Source organism: Eleginops maclovinus, chromosome 3, assembly GCF_036324505.1.
Source record: "Eleginops maclovinus isolate JMC-PN-2008 ecotype Puerto Natales chromosome 3, JC_Emac_rtc_rv5, whole genome shotgun sequence".
NCBI classification, from domain to species: domain Eukaryota; kingdom Metazoa; phylum Chordata; class Actinopteri; order Perciformes; family Eleginopidae; genus Eleginops; species Eleginops maclovinus.
In genome coordinates this window covers 3,270,612-3,282,739 of record NC_086351.1, presented here as the reverse complement: position 1 = coordinate 3,282,739, position 12,128 = coordinate 3,270,612, and the positions used below count along the sequence as shown (strand labels likewise).

General features: G+C 40.5%; 1 protein-coding gene across 1 annotated transcript; it reads right to left on the bottom strand.

Annotated features, from left to right (window-relative positions):
- Window positions 1–228: 228 nt before the first annotated feature.
- mrpl51 (mitochondrial ribosomal protein L51) lies at window positions 229–2,468 on the bottom strand. The gene is made up of 4 exons (XM_063878408.1): window positions 2,250–2,468; window positions 1,956–2,051; window positions 1,316–1,423; window positions 229–883 (listed from the first exon to the last, which is right to left on the bottom strand). The coding sequence occupies exons 2-4, from the start codon at window positions 2,044–2,046 to the stop codon at window positions 687–689; spliced, it is 396 nt and encodes a 131-aa protein (XP_063734478.1). The 5' UTR covers window positions 2,047–2,051; window positions 2,250–2,468; the 3' UTR covers window positions 229–686.
- Window positions 2,469–12,128: the final 9,660 nt, after the last annotated feature.

The following is a 12,128-nucleotide window of genomic DNA, read 5'->3' as shown; positions in this document are numbered from 1 at the left end:
CTCCTAGGGAGCTGTTCCAGGCACGTCCAGCTGGGAAGAGACCGAGGGGTAGACCTAGGACCAGGTGGATGGACTATATCTCTTCGCTGGCAGCCTGGGAGCGCCTTGGAATCCCCCAGTCAGAGCTGGTTGATGTGGCCAGGGAAAGAGAAGTTTCGGGCTCTCTGCTGGAGCCGTTACCTCCGCCACCCTGACGGATAAGCGGGAGAAGATGGATGGATGGATATGTTGTCTTGTAACAAATAAAACCCACCATTTATTTATTAGTTTAATGGAAATCCTGAGCTCCTTTGCTGACCTTTGAACTCTGTGTGTTGATGTTTGTTGTCTATTTTTTAATAGAAATGTAAAGACCAACATCAGTTTGAAGCTACAGCAGAAAAAGCAACCAGTCTGTTGTCTTCAGAAAGCAAAGGGCATTTGCTGGTGAGAAAAACAAATAAACAAGGCCTTTTTTTAAATGGTCAATTTGAGGCTTTTATATTATGCATTTTGTGTTGGTCAGGAAAATCATCAATAAACAGAAAGACATAGAAGAAGAACCTACAAATCTTCTCTCTACGTAAAGATAACAACATAGAAAAATGGCAATACACGAAACGTTTACGGCATGACATCCCACAGCTGTTCTCCATCAGTTCTTACAGGCTGCTCGGATGTCTTTGCCACTATTGTTGGTTTCAGCCTTAACGGTATTTGCCGGTGCGGTTGTAGCGTCTGTAGAGTAAGCGGACCCTCTTCTCCAGGTGCAGTTTGTCCTGAGTCATCATTCTGTCTCCCACCATCCTCTTCTTCCTGGTGAGCCGCTGCAGCTCGTTGCCTCTGAAGGCCTTCACCCAGCAGGGAGCTATGATGAAGTCTTTGGGATGAGCTTTGAAGTCTCCTGCAGACACAAGAGTGAGACGGTCAGAAAAACTCAGCGAGGCACCGACTGAACCAGGATGTTAAATCAGACTTGCATCAAATGTTTAGAATTTAGTTATTTTTATAAAATGTATACAAAGCAAATGGTCTGCAGTTGTTGGGAAGGAGGTGAGACTGTACTGTGAGCACTCTCATATTCTTGAAAAATGTAGTCTAGTAACTGAAATCATCACACAGTGTTTGGTTATGGTTCTGCTAGAGTGACAATCAAAGTCAACATTTGACTAATCACAAGGAAAAGGCATACGCAGTAGGGCAACATACATATAGATGGTCATATTGCCCAGCCCTGCTACACCCTAAGAGTTATATTAAATGCTGGCCAGCTTAACAAAAACTGTCTTTACTCAGCGAAACCCAAACGATAAATACACTGGTTGAGTACACTTACCTAGGATGCCTATGTTATCATAAACCCCGTACATGCTCCTCTTCTCCGTCCACCGGTCCACCTTTTTCAGCTCTGGGATGGCATGCATCCGGATCTGAGAGCATGTGCCTGAAGAAAGCACGTTGTTCCAAGTCAGTAACTTAATATATGCTGCATTTAAAATGTCATTTATCAAGAAAAATACCAGGTTTGTTTTTACTGCTTCCAGCTTCTCAAATGTGAGGATTTTGATGCATTTTCTAAATATCCCACAATAAATCTGATGAGGCTACTTCCTCTTTTTATGGCACTAAACCAGAACAACCTTCCCCTTGATCTAAACTTCTGTGGGTGTTTTTTTATGTGGCTTTTGACTTTATTTGTATATTTGCATTTGCTTGATTGAATAAGTGTTTAACTGCTTGATTCTCTCTCCATTTGTCACTGTTTATTCTTAACTGATCCTATTTTGTCAAGCAGATTTGCCTGCATCTCTGGATTAATTATTCTGTACAAACGAATTTATGACTGTTTTCATTTGAAATATTGCATGTATCGTAATGAAAACAAAGCAAATGCAAGCACTGTAAGTATCCAAAGCAATGGTTCTGCTGCAGTGAAGACACAAAACAAACGTGTTGAAGCTACACATTAGACTTACCAGTAGAGAAGGTCCTGGCTGTGTGCAGCAGAGTCCCAGCTGTCTGACAGAAGGACGCTCCAGCCCTCAGTAACCCTCCCAGTACAGACATGTTTTCTACAAAAAACACAATAACAATCAACCACAAATGAAAGGCATTCAAATGACTCAAGTTAAATGGCTATTCGGCACTTATTGTCTAAGCTTTATACGTTTATATCAATAGAAAACGAAGCCGTTTTAAGTCAATTGACCCTTAGCATTAGCTCAGTCTAGCATAGTTAGCCTCAACAAATGCATTATTTTGAACATTACCAGTTTCCACGTCCTGCAGCGATCTCCTGCCTCTTTAACCTTTCGTTATTGTTACAGAAAAGCATAAATGATAGCCGTATGCGGGAATATCACACTTAAAACGTGTGTTATTGAAGCTTCAACATGCTCTCAGTGGACGCTTCCATCTTACTCTGTGTCCCACAATGCACAGCGCCGGTACCGTAATGCTGTCAGAGAGGCGCACAGACAATCGTTTGAGTCTATGCAAGTGTATTTTCCCCCCAGCAGAGGGAGGAATAGGTAAAGAGGACATATTAGAAAGAGGGAAACACACATGGAAAGACATCCCATACACCGGATTCATCTCAAAAATACCCTAAATATATCCAATTGACCTTACACAGGCTAGGTCTTAGTGGCCATATTGCGAGTGTATGTCTGTTGAGGGGCCCACTTAAATTGGTTGTAATAATAATATACTTCACCTGTAAGAAGTTTTTGCCCAGGGTCACTTGCATACACTCAATACTGCTGAGCAATTCCCACAGGAGCAATATGAGGTGACATGCTGATTGCAGTTGGGATTGAACCAGTGCTCCCATCCCCTAATTAACTGAACCACAGCCTCCCTTATGCAAATAGCTATACAAGATAAATAAATAGGGCATCTACAAACTGTTCCACCCTTTTGATGAACAGGCAGAAAGACTCTCTGTTTCTTTTTATTTTTTAAAATATATTTATTGAACAGGGTTGCAAAATTGAAAAGGGACATGACAGCAGTACCCCTTTTTTATGTTTCCCCACCTGTCCCAAACACAGAACACATTCTACACAGAGAAAAGACAATAATAATAATAATAATAATAATAATAATAATAATAATAATAATAATAATAATAATAATAATAATAATAATAATATTAAATCCCCAAAAATAAATAAATTATATAAAGTAAATTACAAATACAGCATAACAGTAAAAGGAATATACAGACATGTACACAGACGGTGATAAGACAACAATTACATAAAGGCTTAAACTATTTGGAAACATGCCCAGAGATCTCCGTCCACGCTAGACCATAAAGTTCACTTCTGAGGGCCTGGGCCCCCTCATCTCCGATTTACTCCAGGAAAGGGTCCCATTATGTTAAAACAAAATAAACGGTTTGTTCCTGAGCCAGAAGCGTATGGCCTCCAAAGGAATAAGTTCCATAGCACTACGAATCCAATGCCAAACCGTGGGGCAGAATCAGAAATGTGAAATCTTTTTTAGTGCAAGGAGAATACATCTCCTTGCACTAAAAAGAAGCACCTTAAGCAACTTGAGTGAAGAGGGGCTACTGCTAACTGCTGCGGACTGTATTCCAAGAATTAAAAAAGTAATGTCAATTTCCGCAAATACTTTGACCCAGAAATCATTAATAAGAGGGCAATCAAGAATACAACGGAGATATGAACCTTCAATACTTTTACACTTATTACAGTATTTTGAAAGCAAAGAATTAAACTTGTTTCACCGGGGGGATTTTGAAGCCTGTGTATTATCCGGAACTGCATCTGGGTTCTATTTCATACCTCCACAAACACAGGCATAGTCGGAGAAGTAGTGATGTTACTTTATTTTGCCGGTCTCCCAAAGTGAAAAACAACTACTTACAACAAAATGAAAATAGTGGAAAAAGACTGGAAACATAAATAGTTTACCATGTAACACAAGTATTCACAACAAATGGAGTTCCTCAATAACTCTGACATACAACTCTCACTGGGTCTTACAGGTGCTTCCTGCTCTGTAGCTTCCCCAGACTGAACCCCCCATCCCAGGCCAAAACAGCCCCTTTTAACTGTATAGCCCCTCCCACTGGGCTTAACTTTCACATCCCACCAATAGATTCATCTCGCCCGCGCGCGAGAATTCACTACTTAAACGCGAGAAATGGTGCGCCCCGTCTTGCCAGCCACTCTTGCCGGAAAAGGAGACGGTGGTGCATATGCCTCCCACACTTCAGGAAATGTCCGTCTAAAATCAGGTTTGTGTAAATGTATGATTAAATGCAACGAGAACGGCCAAGTGTGCACCCATGGTCGCGCTACTAACACAGAGGAGAAAACAGTTATAATTGTGAGGTTTGTCAACCAACATGCAAGAACGGAAGGGAACAGGGAATGTGTGTGAACGTGAACGTGTATGTGTGTGTGTGTGTGTGTGTGTGTGTGTGCGTGTGTGTGTATGCGCTGCACCATGTGACAGAGCCGGTCAGTGACAGAGCCGGTCAGTGACAGCACCTCCCTAGATTTCTTGGTAAATAAACAACCTAGAAAACTTGACCAGACACTGTCCCACTCATCATCTGGGATAGCCTCTCCAAAATCAGTTTCCCAGAGAGACCTGAACCATGCATTGATGGTTTGGGATAGACAGGGCCCTATTAAACCTGGTGATACGTTTTCTGGTATCAGGGTTTTGAATAGCCTTCTCCACACCTGAAAGAGAAAACCCATTGGGGTGCAACTTAGTAGCAGAGGTCATAAAACTTGCAAGTATCTAAAGAAATGACTCTGAGGAAGGTTGCACCTCTCTCTCAGCTGATTAAAAGACATCACAGTGACATCTGACACTAAATCTCCAAAAGTCCCACTATCAGCCCATGAGGAGAAGGCATGGTCCACCAAACCAGTGGGAAAATCTGGGTTTAAGTGGATAGGTGTGAAGAGAGAAAAGCAGCCCACTTGGTTTTCTAGTTTTCTAATCTCCAGACTTTTAGAGGGTTCTGAAGAATAAAACTGTCTTTTACCTAGAGACGTACTCATTTCAAAGGGGCCACTGGGCCAGCCTCCAAGGTGAGCCATGTCGATTCTGTGTCATTTCTGAACCAATGCCACAAATAACTACAGAGGCATGCAATTTGATAGCGCTTAATATCCGGCAAACCGAGACCCCGTTCCTTAAGGGGACGTTGCAGCGTAGTAAATTTCAATCCAGCAGGTTTATTTCTCCAAAGAAAAAAGAGCCACTGTTTAGAATCGAAAGCGATTTTCTTGTTAAAAGAACCGGGATCATTTGAAAGGGGTAGCCTACAGCAATCGTGTAAGCACTATCATCCTAAAGAGGTTCACTCGTCCCAGGAGTGACAGGGGCAGGGCCGTCCAGCGGGCCAGGTCATCTTTAATCCTTCGGATTAGGGGCACGAATTTAGCTTTGTAGACGCCAGAGAGGGAGGGCGTGATATGTAAACCTAAATAGACAAAACCTGACGGGGACCAACGAAAACGATTACAGCTATTTGGTGTCCAAGATACAGTAGGGGTCAATGGCATTGTCTCAGACTTGGAATAATTAATCTTGAAAATTGGCCAAAAAATCTGATTATCTCAACTACCCTCGCAATAGAGTTCTCAGGATAGCTTAGATAGAGGAGGACATCGTCCGCATATGACAGGGCTGTCCACATACAGAAAAATATACGGAGAGCTGGGCCGCTTATAGAGGTGAATATTGCCTCAAAAGTTAAGTTATAAGTTAGCAAAACAAATCAAATGTAAGTGAATAATGCACGATACTTCAAAATGTTTTAAGGAAAGAACAGCCTACATCCCGTCTGTCTTTAGGGGTTCATTTATTCTGTTGGCGGCTCATTCCTTAAAACAGAAGCCTCAGAGTGCTGATAATAAGAGTAAACATGAAGGTTACATTTCAAGCTCGTTATAGAAATAAGTTATTGGGTTTTTTTGTTAGAAAATGTTTTAAATTCTAAATGACTGAATTTATTTGAACATATATATTTGAGAAGTACAAAATAAGACAAGCAGAAGTTTAATTTGTGGGCCATGTTCATTATACTTTTGGAATTTGCAGAGGGCCGATTCAAAATGGCCTGGAAAATGAGTTCAATTAACTCTGAAACTTTGCTTCACACGTACACAGGTCTTTCAAGGAAATGAACTTGCTTCTCCAAATCACTGAGTTTTCATTTCCATGACCCAAATAGAAGTTTCAATATCTCAGTGAATCTGCAGGGTGTGTCAAAGATCGAATGGCGTAACATTTAAGGAACCTGCACTGGTCTTTTTTTACATACTGTAAACTATTCCTTTTCAACACACTTTTTAAAATCTTGGTTGAAGCCCATTCACTTATTTGCAAACACATCTGAAACATAGCCTTCATATTTCCCCTTATTATAAGCAATCTGAGGCTTCTGTTTTAAGGAATGAGCTGCCAACACAAAATAAATGAAACCCCGTGTAAACCTTTGATTTCTGACAGTTTGTTCAAGCATAATTTGCCTGCATTTGATTTATTTATAAATGTACTTACACACTATACACCCCACCTCTACTGAGTGCCCAGCCCTTCGTAAGTTTTTCTATATGTGGCCCTCAGTGCAAAAAGTTTGGACACCCCTGCTCTAGTCCATACTAGGACTTTTTCAACATACTTTTTAAAGACCTTTTATCGACATACTGCACTATCAGTTTTTTCATTAATTTATAATCATTTTGAGAAATGGATTTCTCCGCAGGGTGGCTGGCCTCTCCCTTAGGGATAAGGTGAGAAGTTCAGTCATCCGGGAGGGACTCGGAGTAGAACCGCTGCTCCTTCGCGTTGAAAGGAGCCAGTTGAGGTGGTTCGGGCACCTGGTGAGGATGCCACCTGGGCGCCTCCCTAGGGAGCTGTTCCAGGCACGTCCAGCTGGAAGAGACCGAGGGGTAGACCTAGGACCAGGTGGAGGGACTATATCTCTTCGCTGGCCTGGGAGCGCCTTGGAATCCCCCAGTCAGAGCTGGTTGATGTGGCCAGGGAAAGAGAAGTTTGGGGCTCTCTGCTGGAGCTGTTACCTCCGCCACCCTGATGGAAAAGCAGGAGAAGATGGATGGATGTAATAATTTCGTACATACAATTCTATGAGCAATTTGTTGACGTACTTTACCATTCCTTTTTTCAAACTACTTCAAGTGTGACTTTTTCAAGTGTGACTTTTGAAAAATTATAATACCTTTTTCCTGGCATCGTCAAATAGGAGTTTTTTTTACATTCAAACTATTCCTTTGAGCCGTTCTTTAATAGATTGTTCGGCCATAAGACTTTTATCATTATTTTTTTACCGTACTGTACAACGCCTCTTCTTGACATGCTTCAGTATTCTGACTTTTTAACACACTGTAGGATTTTTAAGACATTTTTCTGACATTCTTTACCATGACATTTATGCATTTGTGTCATTTCTTTCTGACACCATACTGTGTTGTTAATCATGAAGGACACTTTTGATTGAAATTATGATACCTTAATACTGAGGTTTAATTAGTGAGATCAACTGCGGTTACTTTTAACACTCAGGTGTACAAGAAAAAGAGGACGTTATTCAACATGGAGGAGGAAGCCGCACATCTTCAGAGGAAGGGATAAACACGGAGCTCGACATGCTGCTTTTTTAACAGCAGCAAAGAAGCTTCAACAACTGATTGTCTCTATACCCAAACACGGTTTATACAACACAGGGAATTGGTACTAAGTGAACGAGAGATAATGCTCCATCCGCTCCTCAGTGCTTTTAAGATTTCTCAGCTACTTTCCTAATTACAATTTTCAAGATCTGCATTTTATATTCTACAACTACTAATGCCCTTTTTACAAAGCCAACATAAGGAGCTTTGTTTCTAAAATAAACTGCGGCCAGATGTGACCCTGCATGACAATGTGAACGTTTGTAGATCTCAGCTTTTGTTCACACCTAGTTTTACAGCCATGTGTCTTTAATATGTATTGATATCTCTCACATGACATCAAAGGATAGCTATCTTATTCAACCTTAAATGCATTTATTATTCCTGCAAATCACACACGCACGTGCGCAAGTGCACTCGCACACACATGCACGCGCACACGCACACACACACACACACACACACACACACACACACACACACACACACACACACACACACACACACACACACAACTGATACTTTCAGTCTTACTGTTGTTATGGACTGGGTGGAATATTTTTGCCTTTTTCAAAGAAACCAGAGCAGCATAACTGATCTTTGTCTTCATTTCATTATTACTAAGGCGTAATTGAGAATGTGGAAATTAGAAATAGAAAGAAACATTATTAGACGTTAGATTACATTCAACTCAAACATGACCACACGGTGCAGAGGACAGTGTGTGTGTGCAACTTTCATTAACATTCTGCTGCAAGAAAATGCAAGTTTTTGTGACTTTCTTTAACTTGTGCAAAAACCTGTAGCTGGAATGATCTCCGATCCACAGACGAAAAGAGATGCACAATTAAGAATGATCATGCAAAAATCTATAGATACTGTATGTGGAGAAGATGAACACTTAGGTTGGTTTCTCGACAGATTTCTGAGATAAATATTGATTTTACACTTGGTTTTTTTTCCACCGCAGTCATGTTTCCATCTTCATCTTGACAGCGCTGACCAAAATGCTGATTGAACACAACTTTAAACACATTCTCAGCAGATCTGTGCTCGGCTTCCTCTGCCAGTAAATCACAACGGAACACTACATTTATTCACCTCCATACGTACGTGATACAATCATATCATTTATTGAAACTAAACCACAGCAGCATTTATAATAATACAGAAAGTCTGGCAGCTGAATGGCTAATTTAAGGTCAATGCTGATGTTGGATTAGATAATTAAATGTGTGTATGGGACAAAAGCACACAATAAGAGCTTCACACAGGAACAAACTACTCATAGACTGAATTTCTACAGAAGCTAATTTGCCTATTTTCCAACTCATGCAATTAACATAATAGTTATCTTGTTTCCGGGTGAGGGGCATTTTCCATTACAGTACCTTCACATCATATGAACGGGATTTAATATCATCTGAAGGAAAGACCCCCTCATACTCAGTGACACACACATGCCCCCAACACAGGTACAGTTCAGACTGTATTACCACTGGTGAGAAAACACCAAACTGAAGCCACAACAAACAAAAAAAAGACAGTATTTGAATGTTTTAATGTGAGTAGGATGTTGTGAGTGGATGAGAAGAAAAATGACTTGAGTGTCACTCACTGGCTCACCAGAGGAAATGTCTCCATTAGATACAAAAACATCTCTGTGGTTTCACCCACATACTCTCAGGTGTTTTACATCCATCTGTATGACAGTATATCCCTCACTTTGTTTCTTAAACATGCAGCAGGTTTTCATTTTTAAAGAAAGGTCTTTGTTTCCACACACGCTGAAAAAAGCAAACTCCAATTTTTCCCTTTTTCTGATAGGCAATCTTTCATTTGTCACTGTAAGATCAGCTGTCTTATATTGTTTAATCAATCTTCTCGTTAACGATCTGATAATCGGCCGGCTGTAATATTCTAACACGCTTCTTAAATGGTGCTTGATTATGGGCTGGTGTATTGAAAAGTGATTGATGTATAGATTAAAAAGAAAGAATACAGAGGGATATTGTCTCGACTCGAAACTGAGATAAAACTAAGATTATAATCTGATTCTACGTGTAAACGTCAGTCGTCTGTAGATTGATAATAGGATTGTTTTATTAGACGCTTTTTTTCTGAAATTGCAAAGATGAAAAGCTAAAGTAGTAGCGACTACACACAAAGGAATGTAAAATGATGGAAAGTGTGCACAGATTTAGAATTTCTGTATAGTAAAATGTACTCAACACCTCATCATCATTATTAAAAAGTAGCTTATGTATATAACAATCTATAGTTAGAAACAGAAAAGGCCTCCTTTTAGGACACATACATTATAATGTGGAAATATCTTATATGAACACAACTGTGTTTGCTGTGTGTTTATAGACCAGCATCCACTGAAGTGTATTCCTAGCAGGAGTTATGATGGTTGACATATACATTAAAGCAGGGGTGTCCAAACTACGGTCCGGGGGCCAAATGCTGCCCGCAGGTCATTTTGAGTCGGCCCTCAGCAAATTCTAAAAGTATGTAATGCAATACGGCCCACACATTAAACTTCTGCTGATCTTATTTTGTACTCCTCAAATATATATGTTCAAAATATTAATGAGCCAAATAAATTCAGTCATTTAGAATTCAAAACATTTTCTAACAAATCTTAGTTGATAAAAAAAACCCAATAACTTATTTCTATAACGAGCTTGAAATGTAACCTTCATGTTTACTCTTTGTGGCAGCCGGGTGTGGTTAGAGCGCCGGTTGCTGGGGTGGGGAGTGGCTCGGCCGGAGACCAGACAGCTGATCAGAATCAGGTAATCAGGCAGTTAATATAAAGCATGTTGGTAACCTGGTTCTGGTCTGTCTTGCAGTAGGCTGGCTCCTGGGAAGCCGACACACCCCGTCCTGGCCTTGCCCGTCCTGGAAGTGCCGCGGAGCTTTCTTTTGTTTGCACGTTTCTGACGAAATAAACGCTGTTGTTTTTGCCCAACCCCGAACCCTTCCGTCTCATGCCTTCTACCTGAGCGATCCTGCTCACACTCTTATTCTCAGCAATCTGAGGCGTCTGTTTTAAGGAATGAGCAGCCAACAAAATTAATGAAACCCAAAAGAGAGACGGCATGTAGGCGGTTTTTTCCTTAAACCATTTGAAAGTATCGTGCATTATTCACCTACATTTGATTTGTTTTGCTCACTTATAACTTAACTTATGAGGCAATATTCACCTCTATAAGCGGCCCAGCTCTCCGTATATTTTTCTGTATGTGGCCCTCGGTGAAAAAAGTTTGGACAGCCCTGCATTAAGAATGTGTCCTTTAATTTACTGTAAATGCTAATTGGCAGGCTCAGGCTGTGATGCAGTGGACTAGTGCGTTCCTCTTTGGATCAGGGCAGCGCAGGTTCAATCCCCACTGCAGTCAGCATGTTATTGTGTCCTTGGGCAAGACACGTCACTCCAACTTTCTCCCATATATACAGCCGTGGAAAAAAAATAAGGGATCACTTCAGCATTATCATTTCTCTTGGTTCATTATTTATAGACGTGTCTTTGAGTTAAATGTTTTTATTTTTATAAAAACGTCAATTTTTCTCCGTATTGGAATTCGACAGACACTGGAATGGCTGCCGTACATGTAGAGACAAAGATTTAAGGACAATTTGGAATGGTCTCTGTATATGGAGTTCAGCGTTCCTAATCAGGATAAAAAAGTTATGAATTGAGCCAATAAATAACGAAAACACAATCAGAGAACGCACCGGTTGTCAGGCAGACATTGGTCCACTAACTTCACTGTATATTTTCCAATCTTAAACTACATTTAGTAAAGTATACTGATCATATAGCAGGCTGTCTCACAATCATCTGAATGGCAATGTCGACCTGGTTCTGTTACAGCGATATAAGAAATGATGAGTAGGAGAACAAAGAAGCGAGAATGGAGGGGATGAATCACTTTCATGAAAAATCCCTCAGAAGAAGACACCAGGTTCCTGGATTGTTCCCACCCTGATGATGATGATGATGATGACGATGATGATGATGATGACGATGATGATGATGATGATGATGATGATGAGAGCTGTCCATTAACCATTTGTTGTTATGCAGATGACTGGCAGTGACGGAGGAGCAGTGGTTGGTTGGTTTTGTCTTTTTCAGTTTCAAGGCAACGTCTCGAGCTTCCGTGAATGAAACTGAAGTGTTTTGTAAACAAGCAACAATCAGAGCAGTCTGGAGAATTACTGTAACCAAGTAATCTACAGGTCATTCAGTGAAGATGCAGTTAGAAACACTTTATTTTGAAGTATAAATATAGTTTTACTGTAGATGCAGTTTCCTATTCTGTTACTACAGAAGGACCTTTTAACTGTACAGCTCTGGAAAAAATGTAAAGACCACTGCAGCATTATCAGTTTTTCTGGATTTATTATAGGTACAGTGGAGGAAATACGTATTTGATGCCCTGCCAATCTTAG